Below are 27,862 nucleotides of genomic sequence, written 5' to 3' on the forward strand. Positions count from 1 at the left end.
GACAGATAAGAGCACTTTCTACGGAGAAAATTGGCCGGCGGCCCGGCGAGAGCGAGCCTCGTGCAGAGCGCTCGTCCCGGAGAGAAACAATGCAGCGGCCGTAAAAGGACGATCGCGGGACTTGACTCCGCAGTGTGGGAAAGCGTGCTCCGTCCTTGGTGCGTCGTTTTCCAGCGAAGCCACCGCCCCCGCGTCCCTGGACCGGAGCCCGACAGGTGAGGCAGTGGGGACGTCGATGCCAAGAGACGCACTTACGCGCTAGAAGCCGGTCAGCATTATCAGCGAGGCCCGTTTACTGGGATGCAAATACAGAGCCCGTGACGTGCTCGCTGTTTGGATGTGTGTTCTCAGCGGAGGAAGAAGAAGGGAAAACAGGAAGAAAGAATGGCCGGTGAAAAAGTTCGCAAGCTCGTCACCCAAGGGCTGTTTTTTTTCTATCTGCAATTGATAACCCGTCACTGAGAGAGCAAAACAAAAACCAACCATTTTTCTAACAGCACGAGAACAAGGGCTAGTTCACAAGTAGTGCAAGTAATCTGCCCAGTCTTGGAAATGGATGGCTTCACCCTGGTCCTTTGCAGGAACGGTCTATGCCAATACGTTTAGAATATTGGGCCAATTACCTCTGCTGCTTCGGCAAGGTTGTTTATCTTGCAGAAAACTTCACCGGACTGGTTACTAAAAGGCGAAGGCATACGCAAAGCAACGATTCGAGAGACGAAGCGCGCCCCTTTCCTGATTACTCATGAACACAGGATTCATTTACTCTTATGTTCGCACAAGCTTTCCGACCAGCGCATGCAGCGAAGCTTTTCGTGTTTCTACTGATTTTTGTATATTGGGAAATTTAAAGTGTTTACGCATCCCTTAGGGTTGAAAATCTGACCAGTGAAGAAAGCTGGATGTTTATTATCACTTTTAAATTCAAAGCGAAGGAAAATAAGCTTTTCATTTTTATTCCTTCGTCGGATTGCAGTGTCGCTGTTTAATTGAAAAAAAAAAAAACATGGCTAGGTATTAATTCGCCACAGTAATGACAAAACTCACCCCCCCCCCCCCCCCCCCCCCCCAAGAAATCTGTGGTTGTTTAGAGTCAGGCATAAATGCATTGGCTGCCAGCCTTACAATTTTGAATTGCACGTTTCTCTTCCGAGCTGCTGGTCTCTACGCCGATAGAAATTATCGTGTAGCTCCTTCAGCTCAAGTCTTTGAATAGCAAAGGTAGGTATTTATTTAGAGCTCCACTCTTTTTGCTAGAGCTGGAAAATTCACTGTTCAATTTACATTAGCTTCATAACTGCATCATTAGCGCTTTTGTGACAACACGATAGGAGATGCACCATATGCTTTTTTTTTACGGTAAATTATTACTTGCAGTATACAAAAGCAGAGTCGAAACTGGGTTATTTTGTAGCAGCAACGTAACATACGGACGCTGTATGTGAAGTAGGCATTTAATTTGCGAAGTATTTCACTCCATATTTGTGAATGTTTTGCTTGTCGTTTTATTGCACCTTAGAAAAAAAGAGAGCACGGAAAGTGGGAAATAAAGAAGGAAGAAAGCCAATGAGGCAGAAAAGATGGGTTAGCAAGCATACACTACTGACCTTTGTTTAACACGCAAAACCCCTAGTAATGACATTTTCCCTTTTTCCGTCTCAAGTTTTCGAATATTCTTTTCAAATTAATTAATTCATTATCACAATCAGTCTCTGTCTCTATAAGTTAGCCTCATACTTATATGAATGGCGTATTTTTGAGTCCTGGCCGCGTATTTCGATGGAGGCGAAAGCCAGAGGTTCGTGTACTGTGCGACGTTAAAGAAACCCAGGTGGTCGAAATTATCCGGTGCCCTCCACTGCGGCGTCCCTCATAGCTTGAGTTACTTTGGGACGTTAAACCTCGTAAAACAAAAAACCAAAATTTTTAAAGGCTTTAAGTTTTATCTTTCAGTCTTTCATATAATTTAACTATTCAACGTTTATACGCAACAAGCGGTCCCAACCACTGATTTACTACGGTAGATCTTTGTACACTCTCTATTTTCTCACTATGGAATTTGCATTGACAGAAATCTTTTTTAATTTAAATCTGCCCTAAATCGGCCGTGCTTATTCTTCGTTTCTCTTAGTGCCCCCTGTTTACACCTGCCTGACCTCGCACTCTCGTGGTCGACCAATGACTGGCAGCCTGACGTCCGCGTCAGTAATTCTTATCCGCACGCAGGGATGCGCGCACCGCTATCGCAGGGGTCGCTCTCGGCTTCCTGGACTTCCAAGGACTTCCCGTTGGCACCGGTCCCCGCCGCAGCTCAGTGGGCTCGGCTCGCACTCCACTCATCGACTGCGCTCCGCGGGAGTCAGGACCGACGAGGCGGGAGCCAGCCTTCGCGACACTAATTCCTCGAGCAGACCGCGACCAGGCAGAACGGGTGAGCAGGCCGTGGCGCTGGGATGTAAAGGGCACGCGCACATTTCTAGAGAAAAAAATATTATGAGAAGTCATTAACCATCGCGCATTCAAGTTGCTTTGCTTCTTTGCTTGCCAGTTAGTTTGGTATAGCACGGTATTGTATGGTATGGTATGGTATGGTATGGTATGGTATGGTATGGTATGGTATGGTATGGTATGGTATATGATAAGGTATGCTATGATATATGGTATGGTATGGTACGGTATGGTATGGTATAATATATGGTATGGTATGGTATGATGTATGGTATGGTGTGGTATACGGTATGGTATGATATGCTGCTGTATGGTACGGTATGGTGTGGTATGGTACGATATGGTACGGCACGGTATGGCACGGTGCGACCCATTATGATCAGAGGAGCCGTAGTGGATGGATCAGGAACAATTTTGACCACATGTAGTTATTTAATGTGCACTCACATCGCATAGTGCATGGGCGGTTTTGCATTTCACCTCTATAGAAAATTGATCCCGCGACCAAGGGCTCCGCTGCGGAACGCCATAACCATTGAGAAATCGTGGTGGGTAGTAGCTTTTTTATTACCACAAAAACTATCTAGCAAGTAAGTATTCTTATGTAATAGACACTCACATTCAGTGAGCAGTCATCGCGAGTTGAGTGGAGAGCATTAGTGCAGCGCTCAGAATGAATCCGTTAACAGGACAACCCTGAGTAACGTGTTGGAGTGTGTCACCAAGGGGCATTAACAAAATATTCACTTAAGTCAAATGCAAACTAAGTGTGGATTAAAACGATGGCGAACTGAATTTAGGTTATGCAAAATAACCTGCGCAATGAATGAATGAAAAACGTTTATTGAGTCGAGCGAAGCCTCTTCTCCTGATTTGGTGGGGACCCTAGTGCAGGGCCCCTGTGGAGACTGCAGCAGCTCCTGCCCGGCCCACAAATATACGGAAAAATAAAAAGATAACTTTTTACTCTTCAAGTGAGCCCTGATCATACGACGAGGAAGACTCCATATCTAATGCACATAGATTAAGCTCGATAGGTAGTTTCAAACACTTGTGTGTGTCGACTATGTTGCTAAAATAATCGCGCAGTCGTACTTAATCGAGTATGTGCCTACACCTATGCGGTTCTCCGAGTGTCTGCAAATACCACTCTTTTAGCGTTAGCAAAGTCATGTTTCTTCCTTCTTCCTTTTTTTTTCTGCCTACAAAGCGAGAACTCCTCGGAAGGATATCTGGGTGCAAGCATGCTGTTTAGATCCATGTCAATAAATAATGAAGAACTTGTTGCTGCTCCGCGCGAGGGTCCCTCGACAGGACGAGAGTAAGGAATCTGAAAATCGTTAATTGCACAAATCCACGTACTTACGGCCAGGCATCCGCACCTGCGAGCTTCAAAACCTGCAGCAACAAACAATAAATCGAACTAGTTCTCTGGAAAAAAGCCCAAATCCTAGGCGGGGAAGGGAATGGTAATATACCTCAACGGCATCGTAAGACGAAAATTTCGCCTCTTTCTTAATGGGTAACCCGCTTCTGGCTGAGCCATTCCTGTCTAGGTGAGAACGCAAAACAGTAAAATCAATATTCAGCATCACTTTCACAGCGGAAGTCAAGTACACAGCTTTGCAAAGGCCTCTCGCAAGTGATTTATCTCCTCACCCGTGAGATGCGGCGTTTAATCAAGGGCTCCGGATTAATTACGACCGCCTGCAGGGTCTTCATTAATGCGTAATGAAATTTTTAGTATACAAACGCTTTGGCATTTCCCCTCTGTCTAAATGCGTGCGCGACCGCCGGGATCGAAGTCAGGATTACCAGCCAAACACTTCAGCCACTGAACCGCCGCAGCTGATCAGCAATCCTAAATTAACCCACTTTTGAATGACAGCTGCAGTACAGACTATCATGGCTTTCGTCTGCTTGTCATGACTTTTTGTGGTCTGGGGCTGTTGAACCCTTCGCGGAAAGAAAAGGACCTATGATAGCAAGTGACCGTGCCTAGGTGGGTGACTCGCACGGAAGGGGGTGTGCTTCCTGCGAGTCCCTAAATGCGTGAATTCAGGGCTCAGCATTAAGTGTCGAGTTGGGCCTATATGACACTCATTCACGATCAACTTCCCCGCGCGCCTCCACGCATTTCGATCTGCCAGAGGACACGCCCGCTGTTTCCGGCGGGCGCATAGGAGTGTGGTGCAGCTGCTTTTGCAGCTGACACTTTATAGGCACAACTGGCCACGCTGCTCTCGTTCGTGGACATCTAATACCCGCCGCTCACAAACACAGAAGAAATATCTAAAAAATAAATTAAGTATAAAACATAGCGCCTAAAGTGCGCTGTGTTCTCAGGCGCCAGTGCAGATTCGTTCAAGCCAGGCCTTCCATCCCAGTATTTCACGCTAAATAAAAAAGAAATGCGTCCTAAAATAGCTCGGCGAGTTGGTTTATGAAGTTCGTCTTTGTCAAAAGTTTAGTGCCCAGGGGGTTTACTTCTTAACTTTGCAGTGGGACTCCTGAAGCATTCCGGGAAGTCCTACCCATTGAAGGAGGCAGAACCAGAAATCTTCTTACCCAGAGGAAATTTGGAGCGCTGGATGTGCATTACAAACCACACAGTGAGGCTCGGAAGCAAACCCCCTGGGCTCCAAACTTTTGACAAAGGCTGTACCATAGCAACTCACGTTACGAAGGACGCCGCAGTGGCGGGCTTACGATAATTTCTAACACCTAGTGTTCCTGAACATGCATACAGATTGCGCAGTAAACGGGCCTGTAGCATTTCGCCTCCGTCGAAAACGGGACTACTGCTGCCGGGATTGAAGCCACGTCTTCCGGGTCGACGGCTGAGTATCACAACCTCTGAGAAACCGCGGCGGCGAGTTCCAAGAGAACCACCACTTGTTCTTTCTTCCGTTCGTGTCCTTTTCGCGCCATGTTACCTTAAAACATTAACCAACTGGCTCTTCAAAGAGTCCTTCTACCACTTTATTTATTGATATATCTCACGAAGCGCGACACCCCATGCCGAACGCTTATGAGTGGCAACTGTTCTGCACCAGTGTTTATACCACGGAGAAGGTATTTGTGTCCCTTGTCGCTCAGTCAATGAAAAGTCCCTTGTCTGGCCGTGTAGTTAACCGGGACCGTAATGGTGATACTAGATAGAAGTGTTTTAATAACCTGGGAAGAACGGATCGGCTTTAAGCGACATCAAAGCACTCGACTGATAGGCCGCACGAGCCCGTATCAGCGATGCTATCACGCCTTCTTTTGCGCAAAACGGCCGTAACTGGAGCAGGCCGTATTTGCCTTTGCAGCAACTCTGAGCTGCGATCTGTTACTATGCCGGCGTTTGGCACGCTTTTCACTGCAAGCGCGATGATTGGTCTCCGTTCAGCAATGCACACAATGGTCGCGGCGCTGGCTTCCTTGAACGTTATCCAGGAAGCGAGTCCCTGTAGATAGCCCCTCGGAGGACACACTGCTCACTCGCACAACGAGCGGAGGTCAGCCAGCGGCCTCCCTCGAAGCGAAAGCCGATGTGCGCTTGTAAAGACCATGAAACTGCGTCGTTCTGCGCAATATGCGGGGACTTGTTTAGGCGTAATAGAAACTTGAACTACATGACTTAAATTACTCGTAGACGCAAATCATTAAAAATATTTCAGAGCAGGAGTGCGTGGCAAAAACTGTAACTAAACTTGGCTACCTTAGAGAGAGAAAAAATTTACGGAGAGAGAGAAAGGGAGAGGGAGAGAGGTTAATGAATATAGGAGAGATGTGTCAAAGGACAGGTGTGTAGTAGTCAAAAATTGTGAAGGGCACTTAAGTATGGTTACGTGCTTTGATGCGAAAGTACTGTCACATCGTGAGCTCTGTTGCAAGGTTCATTAAAGAAGCCTTCCTTTTTAATGACACATCTACTCACTAGCATACAGTCGTAAAGAAATGCGTACACTACCTTTATTCACCAGCAGCAACGTGGTCTTATGGGCCAATAGTTTTCGTGCTCGCCTAGCAATCTCAAGGTCCTTGCTTCAATTCCCCGCACCTTAGGAAGAAATTTTACATTTCTTTACTTTAGATGTCACTACCCTATGGTCTACTGCTGACGTCATGCGAGACCATGCTGACCTCACGGGGGTTTTTCGGACCACTGCTTTTGGTAAACGCTGCCCGGTATCGTTACCGATGATCTATACAACGCTTTTGTATTAAAAGATTCGCTATAGAACGCAGAAGAGCATGGTTTATCTCGGGAATGATTGCTGTACTAGCGGGCGACTGCTGACTTATGTGGAAACATGTGGCTTTTGTGTCTTGCAAAAAAAAAAAAAAGCTTCATTCCAACTAAAAAAAAAAATTATATTGGATACAAATTTGATTTCGACAGTAAAGAAAAATATGGGACCTTCTGTGCTATCTTGCACAGAATAGCCACACTGCCATAGTGGTAAGGGTAAGTTAAGCGACAGTTGGAATGGTGCGTAATATCGCTGCCATTCGGAGTGTTTAGTGAGCGTAGGCAGGGTGTGAGATGTATGCTGCGTTTGTGCGGCTACGCTCACATTAGCGCCAAGGTTAAGGTCTATAGTGGATTGCTTTTACGGACAGGTGCAGGCAGGTTCACCAACCCCTCGGTGTGAAGGCGGGAGAGGAGGTGGGTAAGCGGACGTCGCCGCGATTTCGCCGAATGTGCCGTACACAGCTGTCGTTACAAAAATAACTTCTCAGTCGAGCACGAACGCCTTTATGAAATCACAACCATAGCACAACGATCAGTGATCGATCCTTGTTATCATCAACGCCATCATCATCATCAGCAGCAGCAGCAGAAGCAGCTGTATGAAGTAGTCTGGTGCAAAAACACCTCTCGCAATGATCTAGATTACAGGACTCTTCAAGAAGAACAGCGCGAAAAGACAAGGACTAAAGGAAGATACACAAAGACAAGCGTCCTTTAGTCCTTGTCTTTTCGCGCTGATCTTCTTGAACATGGCATACCAACTCTCCCAAGCAACAGTCCTAACGAAGTACAAGACTCTGTCTTATGCAAGCTGCGCTGAATTTAATTCTCCGAAGTCATGATGCACATGTCTTGTGCAGCCCTGTGCTACACCTGCATGCCACCCTTAGGCCGTCACGCTGAGTCAGTGCCGACAAAGCGTGTGGCTGACGCACAGAAGGGGTCGTCGGCCAGCTATTTCCCGCAAACGCAGCTGCAGCGTATCCGCGCTCCAGCTACGTATACATAACAATTTCTCTCGCTAAATATGTGCGCCTGGAATAGACGTGGTAAAGAACGCCGCTGCAGTGCCCCTTTTAGCAACAGGCTATCACGCGAGGTCAGGCCTACTTTTCTAGTAGATCGCAAGAGGTTAAAATAAAATGAAGAATGAGAACGGATAGCATGGCCAGGGTTCACCGCAGTATAGGTAGACAAGCGCAAACAGACAAGGACGAAAGAAAGTGAAACCATATACACACGACCGCTGTCTTAAAACCAGCGTCGTTATTGCGAAGGCAACAAAAATAACGCGTCAGATAACATCGAAAATTCATGGAAAAAATTACGGGAACAGAATAGATGCGTATCACACGTTAGTACAAAAAAACCTACAAGATACTCTAACCACTATACGATCACGGCTACCCGCTTGGGCATACAATGCCCACAGTGTAGATGATTACAGTGTAGATAGATATGCATCCGCCGCGGTGGCTAAGTGGTTATGGTGCTCGGCTGCTGACCCGAAAGACGCGGGTTTGATCCCGGCCGCGGCGGTTGAATTTCTTTGGAAGAGAAATTCTGGAGGCCCGTGTACTGTGCGATGTCAGTGCACGTTAAAGAACCCCAGATGGCCGAAATTTCCGGAGCCCTCCACTACGGCGTCTCTCATAGCTTTAGTCGCTTTGGGACGTTAAACACCGTAAACCAAACCAACCAAACCAAACCGTAGATAGATATGCATGAAAAAAGCCAACAATCAAGGAACTCAAGGAAAGCATGTAACAATGTTTTCTTTTTTTAAAAAAGTTGTGGAGTTGATCACTGGGAAATAAGTCATTTTACGGCTGAAAGACAATTACAGTTAGGAATTGCACTTGTCGTATGGTGCGCTTCCACTGCATGAGCAGTTTTCCGGAAGATTCTGTCCCACAAATACTGTTAATGAAACCTTGCAAGTTGCTTGAGGACAAAAGCATGGCTTGTACCAGTGAGTTAGTGCATCTTTTTTAAGTAAGATGGTTTGAAGACGCAGCGAACAGGAAGTAAACCCTGCTTCTGTGTTGTGCAATCAGCATCAATGGCAACAGGATAATAGTACTCGAGCCCATGTTGTACTACAAACGAAGCTAAAATTTTAAGCTTTCGCCAAAACTTTCAACCAAGGGCTCCATTGGTGCCACTCGAATATTGGCGCGAACCTTGAATGACTATAAGAGTAACCACAGCTCCGCCTCAAACATTACAGAGTTGCCTACCGGCAGTGTTTCGCTTTCTGTGTGAGCCTTTAAAAACAAGATGTCGCAGTTTAACCACAAAAGTTTATTCATAAGAAGAGGTAGGTACAACCATTGGCTAAGCCTCCGTGTCACACGCGTTCCTGCTTATCACGTGCTGCTGAAATAGCAGATGCCAGCGCGTGCGGGTTCCGGCGTGATGACACCCAAGCCGGGCTCACTTCAACTTATAGCAAGCGGAAGGTGGGGAGGAGGGGGAGTTCCTAACGCGAGTGGGGTACTTTTATACGAGGTTTATCGTCGTCCTACGGCTGAACCTTACAAACCTTGCTAAAGCAGCCAACATTGGTTGCTCAAAAAGTTATACTTGATGCCGCAGGAAAGCGCGGCTTCCATGGAAAGAAAAACAATCGTTGTTACGTTTAGACAGAAAATCGGTGGAGCTAAGCTTAGCGCCTTAGCGCATTAATCAACGTTATGTACTTCATAGCGCTACGCGGGTAAGCTTGGGTAAGTGTGGTTTTCTGCTAAGCAGTGTACAGTTTTGTGCTGCCCCTCGTCGTACAACGGGGTTTCTTCGCTGGCTAACACAAGGCGGCAACGGCGGCGGCCTCACGCGGACGCTTTCTGTGCTCTCTTGCGCCATCTTCTGAACGCGGGGGTCTAGGCCCAACGCCCTTTTGCGCTTGGCAACAAGTGGGCCATGGATAGCGGCCAAGGCCATCGCATCCTTCACCTTCCTTCAGAATGACCACATCATAAAGCTGTCCTGTGCGCTTTTAGAAGACTGGGCCCGTGTCTAATGGCAAGCGCACATCGCAATAGGCAACCCCTGAAGAAGTTTGCCGTGTCGATCACAGCGCCGCGCCACAGCCTACCAGAGGAGCATGTATATTTGCAGCGAAGTAGCCCGCTCGCTTGGTTTAGCGTCTTAGTAGTAGTATTTGGTGTAACCGCAGGGTGGTAGTCACGGGAAGGGCGGAGGAGGGGGGTATGGGGAGAACTGGGAAATGCCTAACCAGAGGACGGCTACCACAGGAACCATTTGGTGCGTGGCTACAGTCGAAGGAGCAGAGCATGGCGGGAGTGAAGGAACGCGTTACTGAAAGGTGGTTCAAAAAAACCGAAAGTTTGGCCATTTGTGCATTCATTTTGAGGGACGTCCGCGGAAAAAAATGCAGGGACAGCGAAGAACACGGCAGGGCTAGCGCTGACACATGTTATTGGCTGAGTGCCATGGGAAGAACCTGGACCGTGGTGACCGTGGAAAAAGGAGGGAGATCGTTTAGGTTTAGGTGTATGGGGTATAACGTCCCAAAGGGACTCAGGCTATGAGCGACGCCGTAGTGAAGGGCTCCGGTAATTTCGACCACCTGGGTTTCTTTAACGTGCACTGACATCGTACAGTACACGGGGCTCTGGAATTTCACCTCCATCGAAATTCGACCACCGCTGCCGGGATCGAACCCGCGTCTTTCGGACCAGTAGCCGAGCGCCATAACCACTGAGCCACCGCGGCGGCTGAAAAGAAAAACACATGTATGTGGAAAACTAAAAGCATAAGCTCTATAACTTTACACGCATATGTGTCGCTCTCAACTTCTCTACCTCTGTAGGCATCGCAATGAAAATACTCCAACAGCTGTCGTTGAATCTCGAGTTTCTCAGTGCGAACCATCCTGTCAGTTATTTTAGGCGCACTTTTCAACGCCACCTGCCTGTGGTTATACGTGTGAGTTTCTGCGCCCTGCCGAAGCCACACTTAGCGTGCGTCAGCTAACTGGGCTTCGTAGAGAACACCTAAGCAAGGAATGTTATCAGCCAAGCGAGTGCCTCTAATTGTTCGCAATGTGTTCTCGCGGTTATCGTGACCCAAGACGCTGACGCCAGCAGTTTTCAGGCGCGCAGTGAAACAACTGTAGCGCCGCCTGGACACTGCAGGTTGCCTTAGACAGGTTCAAGGGCAGTCATTTGAGCTGCGAATAGTTTTCGTCAACAGGCAGTTAAAAAACACCTGCGCGCTGCGTTACTATCGACAACATCCGTAATGTTTCAATAGAGCCAGCTAGTATTGCGATTTCCGGTACACAGCACGCAGAAGCCAGGTGTGCAATCCATGCATACGAATCCATGTGTACGCACTGACTAGTTGGATCCGCTTTGTCGCAGGAAAAACAAGAAGCATGTAGCTTCCACGCCTAAAGAAGGCTCGTGACTGTCCTCGGTAAGACTTTGGTTTGAGCTAGTTGGTGAAGAGACATGGCTAATGGAGTACAACGGCTCAAGAAAACAAGGACGAGAACACACAATGGCGTCAGTCCTGCCTATTATGCGTTCTCATCCTTGTTTTCTTGGGCCGTTGTAATTCATCGGCTACGTCTTCGGTACCTCCGCAGTGTGCTCTTTTTATCGTGCACTGACGTCCTCAAGCCAGCTTTATCGATGCCATTGGTGATAGCATGGAAGTAGATCGCTTTCAAGGATTCCACAGCCCACTCGCAAATTCTGCGTACGCTCGTGTTCTCCTACATCCAGATAGCAGCTAGTGCTAGCAAGTACGCGTGCCGCCAGACTGACAAGCGGCAACAACGCAAGCACAGCGCAGGTATCGTAAAGCTTCGTGATAGAATTGCATTGAGCATTTCATGCTATATTGGCTGATGTTGAAAAAAAAAATATTCTTGTATAGTCCGCGCCTATATATTTGAATGAGATAAGCGGTTCGGCTAGTTGGTGTTACATCATTTTTCAGTAGCGGGAAGTGAACGAGGAGGGGGCACGGAGGCACTCACTAACACACAAGCGCTTGCGTGTCATCGTGGCTCCGTGATTCGTCCTCTTTTGTTACGCGCCGCTAAATAACAGCGTCAATCTATACAGTCCGCAAAGCGGAAAGTTTTCAACCTTATATTTACAGGCCGCAGGCTATATACCAGAAATTATGGTACGTTTTAGAGAAGGTTCCCATAATCGTTCTAGTCTTTGCTCTCCTCTGTACTGCACTCGATGTGATGCACAGAGAGTTCGCTAAGGTTGTAAATATTAATTCTTTCTATAGTGTGCTCGTATGCGACCTGCCACCGTTGTATGAATGTGTTTATCTTATTTATTATGTTGTAATGGCTCTTAGATGAGCCACAGGCATTTTCAAGCTATTTTCTTTAGCTTTTGGCCTGTGGCTCATTCTAAAGAATGTGCACATTTTTGAAATAAAGTTTGGATTCAATTCAATTCAATTCAAAAAGCCAGCTCAGCGTTCTTCTACATTTCTGACGGGTAAGCCTTTCGTTATTCATCAAGCTGTTTTATCACTGAAATCGGTTGTTGCCAGAGCACAGAGACACCATGGTCTTTGGATGCTTCATAGCAACTGTGAGTGACTCTATCACACCGTAGCTTTAAATAATTTTTTAAGCAGTTGCGACACAGACTCGATTGTCTTGTATGAAGCTTTACATCACCTATACATTAATGTGACACTCATCGTTATTGTTTCTTTATTTAACTTTTCAGTTTAACGTTTATGGCACTTGGTATTGAAAAACTGAAGCTGCCGTTGTGTAATGATCCGGAGGATTTTTTTTTTTCCTTTCAGTTTTCACTTCACAGAAAGAACATGGTTTAAAATACATGCCAGGTAATATATGCCAGACACTCGAAGCCTAAAGCGCGCCGCACGGTTTTTCCTTCCTTATAGATGTCGATGGGCGGCATGTAACTGATTTTCATTCGTTGCGGTTCCATGTGATAAATTGATAACAGGTCGCAGCTGATAACATGGCTTTGTTCTTTCCTTGCCAGCTTGACGAACGAAATGTAATTAGAATGCATGGGTTGATAGCGCATTCATCGCTACAAGCTTCTTGGCTTAAAGCTTTTCCTTGTTTGTTCGAGCGTTCATACAGCGAGGTGGCGCTGAATCGTAATACGGGGGTGACTGTCAATGCGTCGCGATGGCCATTACCCCACCTAATCTTAAAGAGCAGCTATCGTTTGCGTTCCGCTCATTGGCTTCCAAAGGCAATGGGACAGTACGACGGCCTTAAGACCGACCCTAGGGTGCATTGCTAGATCGAGCTTGGAGCTGAATTTACAGCAGATTCCTCATGCCACGTGCCCGTTTTGATAGTTTCCGTTACCAATACACTCTCCGAACCAGACAAGAAGTTTAATCGTGCAAACTATTTAAGTAAGTAAATCGTAAAAATAACTGTCACGACATTAATGCCCGCACGGCTGTCCAATATTGCTTCATACGCTCTTCGCATTTGAAAGTAATTCTATTAAGCTTATTAGCAAACACAGCGTAATAGGGCTTCCAATAATCTGTGACAGCACGCGGAGAGGAGCACAAAAGTCTAAAATGACCGTATATTATTCTACCCTTGCGAACATCGTGTTTGTAATTACTTAACTTTCCAGCAAACCTAGCGATGGATAAGCAGCTTCTATTAACGACTAGTCCTGAACTGGCTGCATACTGAAACCATTTCGCATGTCGTTTCCAAGCGCGATTAAAGAAAAACCGGCAGATTCAAAATACTTCTTCAGGTCATGGCCGGTTGAGTAAAAAATGTAGACGTAGTGATTAACCACCTTTGAAGGTTCATTCGATCTCCAGCCCAGCCAAAGAGAGCACCATTAAAATGAATGTTCACCACTACACTTCCGGCGCAAGCGCCATTCTCTTTGCGGCAGGCGAGCTTGGCTGGCTTCGGAGTACGCGATTTTAACGGTGGCTGAGCTCAACAAAAAAGCTCACGGAACACGCACAATGTTCACAGTCGACGCGCTCTGCTGCGCTCGCATAGCTGTCAGACTTCCTCGATCCACAGCTGTCCCTGCTGCATGAATGTGGGTGCTGGAAAGAGGCCAGACACAATTCTAGCATGGTAGTGATGCGCACGCAGGGCGCACCTTGCTTGCCTGTTACCCTTTCTCGTCGCACCAGGATATTATATACCGGCGGAGGGCCCGGACACTTATCAGTGACCATTATATACTCTGCATCTAGAAAAAACCCCGGGCTGCCGCCACTACAATTACCATGCTGGCTGTCATGGTGGTCCTAATGCACTATGGCGCTACCTCGACTTTCAAACCACCTACACTCAGCCCCCGTCTCAAAGTCAAGCTCAGAGCCACTATATTTCGTAGGCCTGCTGTAGTCAACAATACAAACTACCATGCATACGACGAATATTTTTTTAAGGGGTTTAGAGCAGTCCCTGTTTGTTAACGCTCGACTTAGTCCTATTTGTATTACGGGAATCCCCCGAAGTGATGCAAATTTGTTATAAGAGAGCAATTACTAATTATCCCGGCCACGGCGGTCGAGTTTTGATGGAAGCGAAGTTCTGGAGGCCCGTGCACTGTTCGACGTCAGCGCACGTTAAAGAACCCCCGGTGGTCGAAATTTCCGGAACCCTTCACTACAGCTTCCCTCATAGCCTGAATTGGTTTGGCACGTTAAACCCTATAAACCATAAACTCATTAGCACCCACCCAACAAGTGCAGCCATACAGCTACAAAGGAAAACTCTACAGCTTTCATTTGTAGGTGCATTGCTGCGCTTGGGTGGATGCTTATGAGTACTTCCTCTCTTATTGATCTAATTTTACATTAAACACCCTTTCTTTCTTGTCTCTCCCTCCATTTTCAGCACTTGACAGGGTCAGGGGTCTCGCCGCGAAACACTGAGATAGACCACATCCTGGACTAGACAGTAGTGCCATCATCATGTTGGGTGTCTTCTGGAAGTGCATTGTCACGGGCTTGGTGGCGGGAGTCGGGGTGCTCCTGCTGCAGTACGTATGGGACATGCTCAAGAGGAGCCTGCGGAGGGACCTTCCGCCTGGTCCCTTCGGCCTGCCACTCCTCGGCTACCTGCCCTTCATGCCCAAGGACGGCCATCGAGGCGTGGAGGCTCTCAGGGAGAAGTACGGCAACGTGTTCGGGTACGTAGCTCTGTCTTGTACGCTTTGACGCTTTTAACGACGGGGGCACTGTAAGCACAGCTCGAGTTACCGAACATTGGTCAACAGCCTGCATCTGTTTGGCGCTCCTGCGAATGCTTCGTTTGAGTACAGTAGGAAGCACCTTCACAAGGTTTTCGTGTCTTCTCTTTTTCTGAGTGTTGCCTTGGTTGAGCCGTGCCGTCCAAAGTTGCATTTATTTCTTGAACGCATTTGTTTTTGAAGAGCGCAAGAAACAGACACAGGTGCCTTTATCCTACCTGATAGACGTAAGAGTATGGACAGAAAAAGCTATTCCCGCTATGGCAGCTTAGTTGCAATGACGGCAGTTTGCGAAAACGAGCTCACAGATTCAATCCTGATTTTAGCGGCCACATTTCGATGGATGCGGAGGGCGGAAACATTCTCGCGCGCCTTTTTCTGGTACAGATGTGTTGTCGCCGGGGATTTACTTGAATTGGCAAGCTTATCCAGGTTTTGCTGCATTTGTTAAGAGCTTGCCACGAAAGCAAAGATGCAACTGTAAATTCTCTCGAGACAGCGATAAGGTGCTTTGCTCTAACTATGAAACAAGAATTTGCTGCGAAGCGCTCACTCAGAACGCCATTCTTGAACGCTGATTGATGTCTCCCTACATCTGTACTAGACATGCTTGCTTCCGTTCCTTGTTTGCGTCAGTGCATATAACAGAGGGGTGCATGTGCGCAGTGTTCACCTCGGTTTCCGCTACGTGGTGTTCCTGTGCGACTTCTGCTCAGTGAAGCAGGCCTTGTCACAGGACTCGCTACTCAACCGGCCCGTAGAGTTCCCCTTCAAGGTCAACGAGCATTCACAAGGTAAGCGGAAAAGTACGGGCTGAGTCATTTGAGCTGTGTGTGGAAAAACACCAACGGGCTTCAACAGCTCTGCGCTTGAAAGCTGCACAACAAACAGTGCCCCTTCATTAGCAACAGCTTTCACACGAACACTTCGCAAGGGCCACTAAAGGCTCGGTGTACCGTCGCCGCGAATGTACGCACCTTGTTTACCATGCGGCCAGTCTAGACTGCATCCCTGACAGAACACGTGCTGTGCTCCTCTGCCCTCGATGTGCGCGAGGACAGCAGACAGCGGCAGCCTCTTTTGTGAGCGTCGACAATCACTCTTTGTCTGAGGAGGTTATCTTAGGATAGCGGCCAGTTCCCCTGCGCACAAGACTGCTGATAAGGATCGTTGTTGCTTTCCACGTCACAGGTTTCCACTCTGAAAGCCCTAAAGAAAGCCTTCGGTCAATAATTTTCACCAGCACTCTTCTTTTCCCGGTTTCCGGCCCTTTCGGAAACTGTCTCTCTCTCTCTCTGCGCTACCTCTCCTTTTTTTCTGCTCTCTCTCGGACATTTTTAACCCTTGCTATTCTTTCCTGTCTCGTGCCGTGGAATGTAGCTTGACATAATCTGAGTCATCAACCGACCTCACGTTTTACCGTCGAAATGAAGACGCCTGGCTCTGTCTCTTTCCAACAAAGCACTACTATATAGTTTTCAAGCTTACCACTACCAGTGTATATTTCTGCAGTTGTGGCACGATCAAAAATAACGAACCCAAAAATATGTACAAGCCTTCACTGCTCTGACTTTGCAGAATCGGCCATCTTGTTGATGTAGGTGCAGTGACTTACGATGTGACCATACATAATGCAGTGTCTAATTAAAATATGACAGAACAAATTAGTACGGCAGTATATTTTTTATGCGCTAGAAAATGTGACAAGTACAAGCGCTAAACGTGTTGATTATAGCATCTATTTACTTAGTCACTAAGTAATAGTTCATCAACGGACGAACAACAGCAAAGCAATAGCCGCTTACAAGAGTGCCATATAAAATCAGCGAAATGTGCGCGAACTTTTATTCCGTCACCTCTCTCACTTTCCAAGTAACACGCTGCAGATCCTGCTGCATGCAGTGAAGTCATATGTTAACTGCCTCAGAGAACAAATTCTTAAAACATAATATGACTATCATATCTGTCCATTTGCAGAAACAAGATCTGAAATTCGGAGTAATAATTAGCAAGACTCTTGTTTGCTTGGACAGCATGCCGGACGTCATCCATATGTGCTTCGCAGCACTCTTGTATTGATATTGAAGTTTATGCTGTGTTGGACGAACACGAAAGGTAGCAGTAATCTTCCTTTGTGCCTAATGTTCATAATTTCTGGAACGACATCTTTCACAGAATGTGCTACCTAACGCGCTACAATGTCCGCCTTCGTCGGATTCGGTGATCAAAGCCAATCAAAGCTCTCTGTGAACTAATTTCTCTTGCAGGTCTAATTGTGCTCAACGGGCCGTTGTGGAAAGAGCAGCGGCGGTTTTCGCTGAAGCTTTTCAAGAACCTGGGCATCGCCACAACGGCCATGGAGAAGCACATACACGTGAGGCAGACCGAGACAGCATTGTCTCAACCATCGCCATAAACGTATTCTGAACATCACTTGATGCAACTAATGCAGTGAAGATTGGGCAATTCCCTCAAATACTATTCTGAGAGTTTCTGTGTTCCGTAAATAGTACAGTTCCCTGAAACTCTATTCTGTGACTTCCTACATTCCGTAAATAGCACAGTGGAGACAGCTGATGAGTGGAATGCAAGTGATAATGCTGAAAACCAGAATGCACGCGCTTAGGACGCGAATAGTTTTGTGGGTTTTTTCGCGCGCCTTTTGCTTCGCTGTTCGTACTTCCATTCCGACGTAGGGCTGAGGCGCTCCGGGGAAGAAGCGAAAGCTTGGATGGTACTGCGAAATACCTTAATACAGCAGGATGTGCAGTCATAGCTGCTGTCCTCAAAAACTTAATCTGCTATATAAGCCAAGATTTCTAAGTATTTAACAAAATTATTTTAAAGTGTAATCCTGCTCGAAGTCACAGTATGATACAATTGAATTTCAGATAGCTGCCGACTAGTCAACTTGAGTTTCAGGTAGGTGCCGACTCGTCATTGACGGAGGCATGCGCATAAGAAGGCGTAGTTGGTGCTAAAGGCCTCTAACTGCACCGTTGTCTCTAAAAAGCTTCAACCACAAGCTAACCGCAACATCCTTAGCAACTTGGGCCTCCGTTGTGCGTGCGGCCACAGCAAGAGGGCAGAAAACTAAGCTCTTTCAGCATCACATAGGCTCGGTTTTTCAACGCTTTCGTGGATTGCATGAATAACGCGCAGTTTACTGAACCGTCACCAGCTCGCCCTAAGGGGACAGCGATGTATACAAGTTATTTTTGTTTTTTTCAAAAACTTGGCATGTGGCATAATGTGGGGTGGTCAATATACTAAAAGAAAGCCGTGGAGGCTATCTTCATTCAGACACCTGAGAGGCTCCGGCTCTCAGTGTTGTCCGTGAGCCACAGGTTGAAGTCTTCTGGTAGCCGTTAAAAAGGTGAGGGCTGTGGTTATCGTCTTTAAAGACGCTAACCACAGCCCAGAGTCATCCCTGAAAAAGAAGCCGAGCCGGCTTCGAAACGTTGGGTTTCAAATTTAAAAACTTACTGTTTGACACGTGTCATAGTTTTTTTATAAACCAAAACAGTCAACAACTCAGCAATCCTTCCTACAAAATATCTGCGGTTATACGATAACCACCATCACATGACATTGCAAGGTGGCAGCCTGAAAGCTTGTGATGCAACCGCGACTGCAGGAAGAGCTCTCGTACCTTCTCCGCGAGCTGGAGTCCGTGAAGAGCGGCCGTATCGTACCCGTGACGGTGCTGACGCCCAGCACGTCCAACATCATCTCGGCGCTGGTGTTCGGCCGGCGCTTCGAGTACGACGACCCCGAGCGCATCTACCTGGACAAGTTGATCGAAGTCATCCCGGCACTGGCCGCCCAGGTGTCGGCCATCAACTTCTTCCCCTGGCTTCGGAAATTGTTCGTCTTTTTTCGCATGGGTGCCTGCGAGCAGCTGAGGGACGCCCTGGTCCGCAGGGAAGATTTCGCCGAGTGAGTGGTGCACATGTACCTACGATCCATCTTTTAAAGCTCTACAATGTTTCCAATATGATATTCTGTTTCTTTTTGCTAAACAAATGGCTGATTTCCTTGTAATTTACTCCAGCACTCCAACAGTGTTGTGCTCTCTACAGTATGCAGTTGAACCTCGTTATAACGAAGAGGAAGGGGCTCGGCGATTACTTCGTTATAGCCGAAGCTTCGTTGTAGCCCGCGTTGACCAAGCTTCCAAAGGGAATGTCATTCCTTCGTTATATCAATAATTTCGTTATAAACAATTTTGTTATAACGAGCTTCGACTATAGTTTCTTACGGCATATACCGTGTACTTAAAAGTACACCCACCCTAGTAGAGAGCACTCCCAGCCCCCCCCCCCCCCCCCCCCTCCCTTCCTAGCCTTATCAGGTAGGCGGGAGAAGCATGCGCCAAGAACGAAAGCACAGCATTTATAAAACCAGCTCAAGTCAGCACATGTAGAATGCTAACGTCAGATTTTAGACAAAATTCCGATAGCTGCTCTTTAGTAAGGGTTTATGCGCATCAGGCCTGCTTGCAACACTGAGGAGGGAAGAAAAAGCTATAAAGAAAAATTATTTTGCACGTACAGCCGCTGTCTCTCTTCCTCTGAGCTTGCAATATGCAAATCCAGCTAGCTTTTGTCTTACCGGTCGTTTTTTTTTTTTATCTTTCAGTTCCAAGATCGATTTCCACCAGGACACGTATCAAGACGGCTTGGTGCGGGATTACATAGACGGCTTTCTTAGCGAAATGAAGCAGCAAGATGACGGAAATAGGACATTTACGCGTGAGTATATACCATAAGATAACTCATAGAAACCTTCATAAACAAGGCCAGTGTCATTCCTCTCTCGGTAAGAACAGACCTAGGTCATGAACGCAGATATTACGATTACTTTCTTTGTCGTCCTTCTAGGGCAGAACACTGGCACGTAGTGCTACCTTAGCGAATAAAGTGAAATTGAAACGGGAAAGAAGATGCCCTAGAACAGGAGTGTACATGGAAGAGCACCTGAAGAGCCGTACTAAAGGCATTTCAGAATAAGTCCTTTACCACGAACACAACACTAGGTACAAATGTGTGGTGCAGAGAGAGATTGATAGAGCCTAGGTGAGTAATTAGGTCATAAGTCAGACACAGGAATTTTGCCACGACAATACGTACCAGTTTCATGCAAATTATTGCCCCGCCGCGGTGGCTCAGTGGTTACGGCGCTCGGCTGCTGGCCCGAAAGGCGCGGGTTCGATACCGGCCGCGGCGGCCGAATTTCGATGAAGGCGAAATTCTAGAGGCCCGTGCGCTGTGCGATGTCAGTGCACGTTAAAGAACCCCAGGTGGTCGAAATTTCCGGAGCCCTTCACTACGGCGTCCCTCATAGCTGGAGTTGCTTCGGTACGTTAAACCCCGGTAAACTAACCAAACCATGCAAATTATTGCACACTTCCTGTGGTTCTAAGTTTAACCCTTTATTTTGCGAACTTATGACAGAAAAAAAAAATACTGAATGGGAACCTACTCTAGGCTCCGTGCACTATATTAAGGGTGTCCTAATTGAAAACATAAAGTAACAAGATTCGTGTGTTCCCGTTAATTTAGTGCGCAGTATTTTATACAAGTGCTATAGTGCGATGTCAGTGCATTTTACGGTGTGCAGGTAACCTCCTCAAGGGCAACGTGGCGTCCTTCTTCGGCGCCGGTAGCGAGACGGTGCGCGCCGCCATCGAGTGGCTGCTGCTCATGTGCGCCGTGAAGCCCGACCTGCAGCGCCGCATCCACGCCGAGATCGACGCGGTGCTCGCGAGCGGCGAGAGCTCGCACGTGTCTTGGAGCGACCGCAACCGGATGCCGTACACGCAGGCCTTCATGTGGGAGACGATGCGCTGCAAGCCGGTCAACCCGCTCAGCCTGATGCGATAGTGAGTACCCCTCTGATTCCTCAGTGTGCTTTGGTTTCTAACTGCTCTCTAGATCGGGCTCGCGCCGCAGTCACTACATCGCTTATGCTAGAGGAGGCTCAGCAGGCAGGCAAAGAACTGTGCTCGACTGCTGGTGAAAAAAAGGCATTTAGTTCCTGTCATCTCGTATGCTCTGTTAAGCCACACAGTGTGTGTCATGGTCAAGTTTATCTCGTGCTGTTTCATACTATTAAATACAATTTTCTGCAAACGAGGGGGTCGAGGGACGCAAGTCATTTACGATGCGTAACGCTAAGTAACGGTCGATGGAACGGTTTCTCCTTTTTTTTTTTTGGACGTTTTACAGCATGATCTTCAAAAGAGTGCAGGCACTTCTGTCATTTGAACCCGGTGGACTCGTACGGCCGCAATTTCGAAAATTTATTAGTTTTCAGTTTCTTTTTTTCCATTATCGTCCGCCTTAAATGTCGGTTATAGAACGGAAAGGCAACATGAATATTTAAACGGTACGTACATTTATAAAGAATAAACCGCTTTACCTTGTGAAATACAGTCGTCAAAAGTCATAGAAGAACCCAGAGTTGAGAAGGCAGTAAACTTGTTGCAATACTGCCCGTTCGAATTTTACAAGAGTACGGCGTATTGGGCTGGTTGGTTAACATATATCTACCAGTTTTAGCGCAACAAAAACGAAAAGACAGGAAAGAATAAATTTTATTATTTATATGTGAGAATACTGCAGTATACAACCGTCCGGAACGGACCACTTTAGTAAAGCATCAATTTTCTTCCCTGATGAGAGTTGTTAAATGTCAGAGGTAAGCACTGTAGGTATACGCAGTTCATGTTCGCCGTTATCCTCGCCTACTCGAGTGAACAGGTGAGTTCACTGAGATTCTGTCTGAATAATCTTCGTTTCTTGGATGCAGCGCTGCCTCGGACGTGAAGGTGGGCGGCTACGTCATACCCCGCGGCAGCGTGGTCATCGCCTCGCTCTGGTCCATCTTCTACGACCCCGAATTCTGGGGAGACCCGGAGGTGTTTCGTCCCGAGAGGTTCCTCACCAACGATGGGACACGCCCCCAGAAGCCGGAACGCTTCATCCCCTTCTCCTACGGTATCTATGGTTATCCACTAATAATTATCATACGGAGGCTAACATATGCAAGCAACAGCAGACCAATTTTTTTTGTATTTTTTATTGAGAAAGCGTTCATAAACCAATGAAAACACACCTCAGACATGCATTAGCTAGTACGGTGTTGACTTTATAATAGTGCATTGTTATCATCCTCGGCGTTACGTAGGTTAAGATGTTTATGCTTTCTCGTGTGTATTGAGAAGCGTGGTATTCATATCTGAAACTGAGTCCCTCTTTGAATCTTGGTCAGAGCTTAAATTTTTATAGCCTCGAACACAACTTTTGTCGCCTTATGGCATTCGTTCTTGAGGGTCATAAAAATGGCTGAGTGCGGAAAAGCATTTTGAAGTCAAATGAAACTGCGAAGTTCGCGCGTACCAGATGTTTCAGAGATTTTAAGTAATTTTCAAAAATGGGCTTTTTGGAATAAAAATATAGCTTTTGCAGCACGTATCACTAGTGTAGGCGGACACCGGAAAGCTGGTGAATAGTCTTAAGTAGTAAGCTGGTTAACTAACTTCAGGTAATTAACTTTTTAACTATCACAGGTAAGCAACTGGTTGCAATTAGCGATTTGTAGCCAGTCGGAAGTAATAGCCATATCAGTTTTTAGAATTTCAAAAACGCAATTATCCTCGGCGCTGTGTCTCCACAAAATTTTGCTACATTGTGCCAAAATACATACGCTTTCGAGAAGCATCAGGAAAAGTAGCCTTTCCAGTGCACGTAACTAATCAAAAAAGCCAAATTTTGTCGAGCCACAGCGGCAAGGGTAGTCGCGTTTTCTAAATTCTAAAACCTGATATGGCTATTACTAACGACCGGCTACAAGTTTCTATTTGCAACTAGGCATCTAACTCTAATAGTTAAAAAGTTTCTTCATAAGAATTAGTTGACAAGCTATTTAAAACGATTCACCCGTTTTCTGGAGTCCACCAGCACTGGTAATACTATGCTGAAGACGCCATATCTTTACCACAAAAAATCTATTTTTCGAGAATTGCTTGCAGTGTTCTATGAAACGCCTGGTATATATGACATTTACGAATTCAATCTATGCAGTTTTTGTATTGTTGGCGATGAATGCGAAGACATTCGCAGAGTCTAAACGCATGTGTTATAGTCGCCTTCCTGCTCGTTGGACGACAATGGAGGCGATTATTGAGTGGCAAACACAAACACAAAAAAAGAAGTTGGAGAAACACTTAAGTTCCGCCTCTAAGCGTATGACGCGAAGGTGGTTCCTCTTGTCCACGCAGACACGGACACTGTTTCCTATTTCACAATCACAATCATTATGTAAAAGACCACGTGGCCTATCGGTTGTGTGTCTGTATCGGTAGCGTGTCTGACATGCGACCCAAGGTTAATGGGTTCAGTTCCCGGCTACCCCCATTTTCTTTTCAGCTCAATTAATTTGCTTTATGCACTTGCATGTACTAATGACGTGTGAGTCAATGCATGCAAGCTTCTAATCCCCAGTTTTTCTAATGTTTTAATCACTTTTCAAATCCGCCGTTCCACGTGTGACGTAGCCACTGTATCGTGCGTGTTATTTGCAGGATGGCTTAATGAACTGAGGAATTAGTTTTGATAGGGCTGACTTAGATTTTATTGCGCTATAGGCTACATAGGTGCGGTTACTATGACTACAGCAATGGGTTTGTGAAGTAGCAGACGACAGTAGTCGTCTGCACCTGTTTGTATGAAGGCGGCCGACGTCCCGTGCGCTTGGCGCGTTGCTCGCGGTTGCTCTGACCGCTGAAGATCCGATGTGTCGCTTGTGCGTCTGGCGCCATCTATGGGAGCCTGTTGTAACTACCACCTTCTCGACCAATCCGAATATTTCGATAACAAAAGCAATAATGCCGACACCGGCTTTTCTGCAGAACGCGGGCGTTACACGGTCGCGTATAAGCTAAAGATCTAACTGGTAAGTACGCAGCTTCAGAAAGGGAACAAGTCTTATATGCTACTCCAAGAAGCACTTAAGGTAGAGAAAGCGTGGCTATGGTCATAGCCGCGAATTCAGAGCTTAAATTTTTTATAACCACTAACACAACTATTTTGACTTATGGCCTTCATTCTTCGGGCTAATGAAATCTGGCCGAGTGCGCTGTTAACTTTTAAAAACAAAAGATTGGATGAGATCTAATCCTATAGTCGGTGCCTTCACGTCCACTGTTGCATCAGTCGATGAGATGGCTATTTGATAATGAAAAGAAGCGAATGATTGGTGATGCTATCTGAGAAAATGTCGTTTTCAGAGCGCCGAATATACAAACAGGTACCGCTGTTGCCTCTTAGTACAGGTATATTCCACGAGACAGGCAGATTCGTAGCCAACGATTCCAAGGACGCTTATGTGGAACAGGAATAAGCCTCATTATGCGCTAAAATATTCCCACATATCATTAAGCCAAATACGAGCGCCTTTGCCTGATGTATTGCCTGTGCTTTGCAGGTAAGCGATCGTGCCCCGGAGAAGTGATCGCCAACATGGAGACGTTCATCTACTTCACCAGCATCCTGCAACGCTTCACCGTCGAGGCGCCACCCGACGGCCCGGCCCTGGTACTGGACGAGGTGCTCGGCATCTCACTTCGTCCCAAGCCCCAGGAACTACTCTTCCGGCCGCGAGAAGTGCGCGCATAATTAGACTTTTGGGACTGTTGGTTGGAAAGCCCAAGCTCAGCTCAACATGCACCGCTCAAGCAACACATGACACTCTGCTTTAACGTGCGACTGTTGGTGATCTTTTTTAACTGTTAGATACTAGTCTGCAGCGTGTGCTGTGCGTAGAGTTGAGTCGGGAAAGTTGTTTTTCCTTTTACCACTTGCGAAATTTCATGTTTACCTAGCGAAATGGACTGGTTGGGGATTCAAAAAATAGGACTTTTTTTGCCTGTATACACGAAACATGACAGACGGAGGCTGTCACCTTCTTTATTTTTTTTTTTTTAACGCAAGAGCGTTAGTACCCCTATGTCGAAAAAAAACTGACCACCGTGCCAGGTGGCAGTTAAATTAACGATTGGTTCCGGGGAGTTGCTGCGGAATAGTAATCTCGTTCTCAAATCCCCACCGGTGGCATGTGTTTCAAAAATCCATCTGCGTGCCAGTAGCGTATCGCTTAACCGTTGCGCCACAGATCCAGTAGTGGTATGAGGATTCCCGGCGACCTATGAATGCAAATTAGAGTGTAACCAATTCCGCATACATGGGCATTAACTCATCAACGGTATAGCGTCGTACCCTTAAGTCGAAGCTTAAGTGTCCTATCCAGGTTTTTTTTTAAACGGTCTTATTTCGTTTCTTCACCTGTTACCGTTTCAAAATACCTAATAGGTCCCCGTTTCAAACTACGGCACGCTTATTGGTTGTGGTGTTATTGGATGCTGCCGACAGCCGATGGAACATCTCTTATGCAAATTTAGTAGGTTCTGAAAAATGGCTAATTGCGCTGCTTAGATTTAGAAACACAGATTAAGAACTACTATGATGAAAGTTTGTAATTAAAAGAATAAAATATCATGACAAAAAAAACGGAAACACAAACTTATCGGTTTATGGAAACGGGTCATACGCATTGCATGTAAAGTTCATACTTTGCCAACACAGCAAGTATTTTCTAGGCACACAACATTCTACAAATAAAATTGAAGTATAACTATAGCTTGTGCTATAACTATGAACTTGCAATAATGAAAAACAATGACAGCCTGATCAGAACCGCTGGGTTAGAACAAAACAAAACAGTGTAAGATGTCTGCAGAGCAGAGCCTTGATATTGCTAGGTGCGATGTACCGGGGTGTCAAGCGGTCCAGGGCTGGCGCGACGGCTGCCTGGAGGGGTCTCTTGCATGGGCTCACGGGTACCCGGCACACTCCACCAGACTGTAACGTACTTGTTGACGAAGGGGGCTTTAAGAACAAGTGCGAAGACAGAAAAGGCCACGCAAGCTGGGGCAGCAAAGGCGACAGATTCCACAAGGCGCGAGCCCTACTTGGTCGTCGTCAGCAGCTATGCGCCACCTGGTAATGCTAGGTGGCAATATGCCAAGAAATACCGTACCAATTATGGCCAACAAATGAAGCAGTATAGTATATTACCCACGCTATTGGACGAACTGTACTGTCGGGACAGTCTCGTCCTGCATGAAATGCCTTTCAAAGAACTTCGCCAAATATTCCCATTCTAGTTTCTTGCTGCTATTGCCACTTTGCTGCTACTGCCACTTTGCCAACCCGTAGTCCTCCTAGGTGTCCCTTTTTTATTACGTGCATAACACTACGCACGTGCATTAATTATGTTTATCAAAGTCCAGCATAGTCACTTATTTTATCACTCTTTTCCTCCTTCTCACTATGCTCTCTACCGTCGTCCTTTTGTTACCGTCAATGCTGCTCTGTAAAGATGAAGTTTGGATCCTTCAAGCTGTTTATGCATATTTTCCGTGGCTTTCCTCGCAACTTCTGGTTGTAAAAATAAACTTTCAACTTGAACTTATGTCGGGTACATCCCTTTCATGATGACCCGTTTTCTTGTACAACTCTTATATCATGTGTGTGATATTATGTGTGCCCTTATTGTGAACATTACTAAGGTTTTCCTGCTTTATAGAGCCTGCGCATAATCTGGCATGTACGCGTTTATCTTCCTTCAAATTCCGTGTGTTCATGGTACAATTGCTTAGAAAGCGTTGTTTTGTATAAACCATTATCTTGTAATACGTTTAAGCTCTGCGTAGATATTTCTCAGGCCAATTTATTTATTTTATATCAAGGCTTGTAATGTTAATACACCGAAGTCATTCCAGATTAGCTGATATTGTCTCCTTCCGCCATTCCTCTGTAGCAAACTTGCCGGAAGAAATAACTGATATCGTGGTCCGTTGAAAAACAAAGAATTCGAACAGGATTGATGCTTGAGTGAACGCCGCTAAAGTTACGGCATTAGTCCACTTCGGTTTTCTTCTACAGGCTAGCGCAGATAACAGCAGGTTTGTAATAAAATATAAACAAATAATGTCACAAAACATGGTTACAAAAACATAGTTTCGTTATAGGTATTATGTTTCACATTAAATAACATTTAAAAACTTTATGAAATTTAAGTAATTTGGAGTTTGTAATGTTTTACACACAGGTAAGGAGCTTGCCCGCATGATCAGAACGAAGGACGATGGCGGCTTACTTGAAATAATTTGTCTTCACGTAATCGTGTTGAAGAAGAACAAAACAGTGCAGTAGGCAAGCTTGCTGCGAAGACTTTGAACAACCTTCTGCCTAGAGATTTAGGTTAATCTGTCATTAATCTGTCGTCACTTGTTCGTTTCCCTTCTTTTACTTCCCCACGCCAATGAAACCATGATGTATAGAAGTGAAAATTTTAATGCAGCTCCTTTTTTACTATTACACATATGTGATCACCAGTGATGCCTTGCGAAGGAAAATTTTTCAAATATTAATTATTAAGGAACAGCTTTTTTATAACTTGGATTCAGTTCATCGCCAAAGTCGCGAATTGAGTGACATTGACATCAGCGTGGCAGAGAACAATGGCGAACTTAAAGATGCACGGTCAAGTTTCTGACATATGTGCTCATTGCTATGAACTATCGCCATACCATAGTTGCTGCCAACCACGAACACAATGTCTGAGAAACGAATAAGTTTCCACAATGCCAGCTCGACAATCGTTCATCGTCGCTCAGAGGTATGAACACGATATACAATGGGACGTCAGTGTCGGTCGTAGGCAGGTAATTCATAAATCATTGCCACCATCATCGCGCATAAGGTATTGGTATGATGTAATGTCACTTTCAGCCCAGACCAGCAGCTACTGAAGTGAAACTACTGTGCAAAAAAAAAATTGTTAATAAAATATTTGTTAATGATCCGCA

At 46.1% G+C, this 27,862-nt stretch overlaps 1 protein-coding gene across 3 annotated transcripts; it reads left to right on the forward strand.

The window, feature by feature from the left end:
• Positions 1-80: 80 nt before the first annotated feature.
• Positions 81-27,862, forward strand: LOC149358967 (cytochrome P450 2J4-like). Of its 3 annotated transcripts, XM_089571139.1 has the most exons (10): positions 81-215; positions 2,227-2,431; positions 14,574-14,868; positions 15,595-15,722; positions 17,196-17,302; positions 18,566-18,867; positions 19,570-19,682; positions 20,551-20,812; positions 21,742-21,929; positions 24,418-27,862. In XM_089571139.1, exons 3-10 carry the CDS (start codon positions 14,651-14,653, stop codon positions 24,606-24,608), a joined length of 1,509 nt encoding a protein of 502 aa, XP_089427265.1. In that variant the 5' UTR covers positions 81-215; positions 2,227-2,431; positions 14,574-14,650; the 3' UTR covers positions 24,609-27,862. The 3 variants fall into 3 exon arrangements, with proteins under 3 accessions (XP_089427265.1, XP_089427264.1, XP_089427266.1); XM_089571138.1 differs by lacking the exons at positions 81-215; positions 2,227-2,431 and adding an exon at positions 11,391-11,515; XM_089571140.1 differs by lacking the exons at positions 81-215; positions 2,227-2,431 and adding an exon at positions 12,165-12,186.

Source organism: Amblyomma mixtum, chromosome 2 (genome assembly GCF_055824585.1).
Source record: "Amblyomma mixtum isolate Tamu chromosome 2, ASM5582458v1, whole genome shotgun sequence".
NCBI lineage: Eukaryota > Metazoa > Arthropoda > Arachnida > Ixodida > Ixodidae > Amblyomma > Amblyomma mixtum.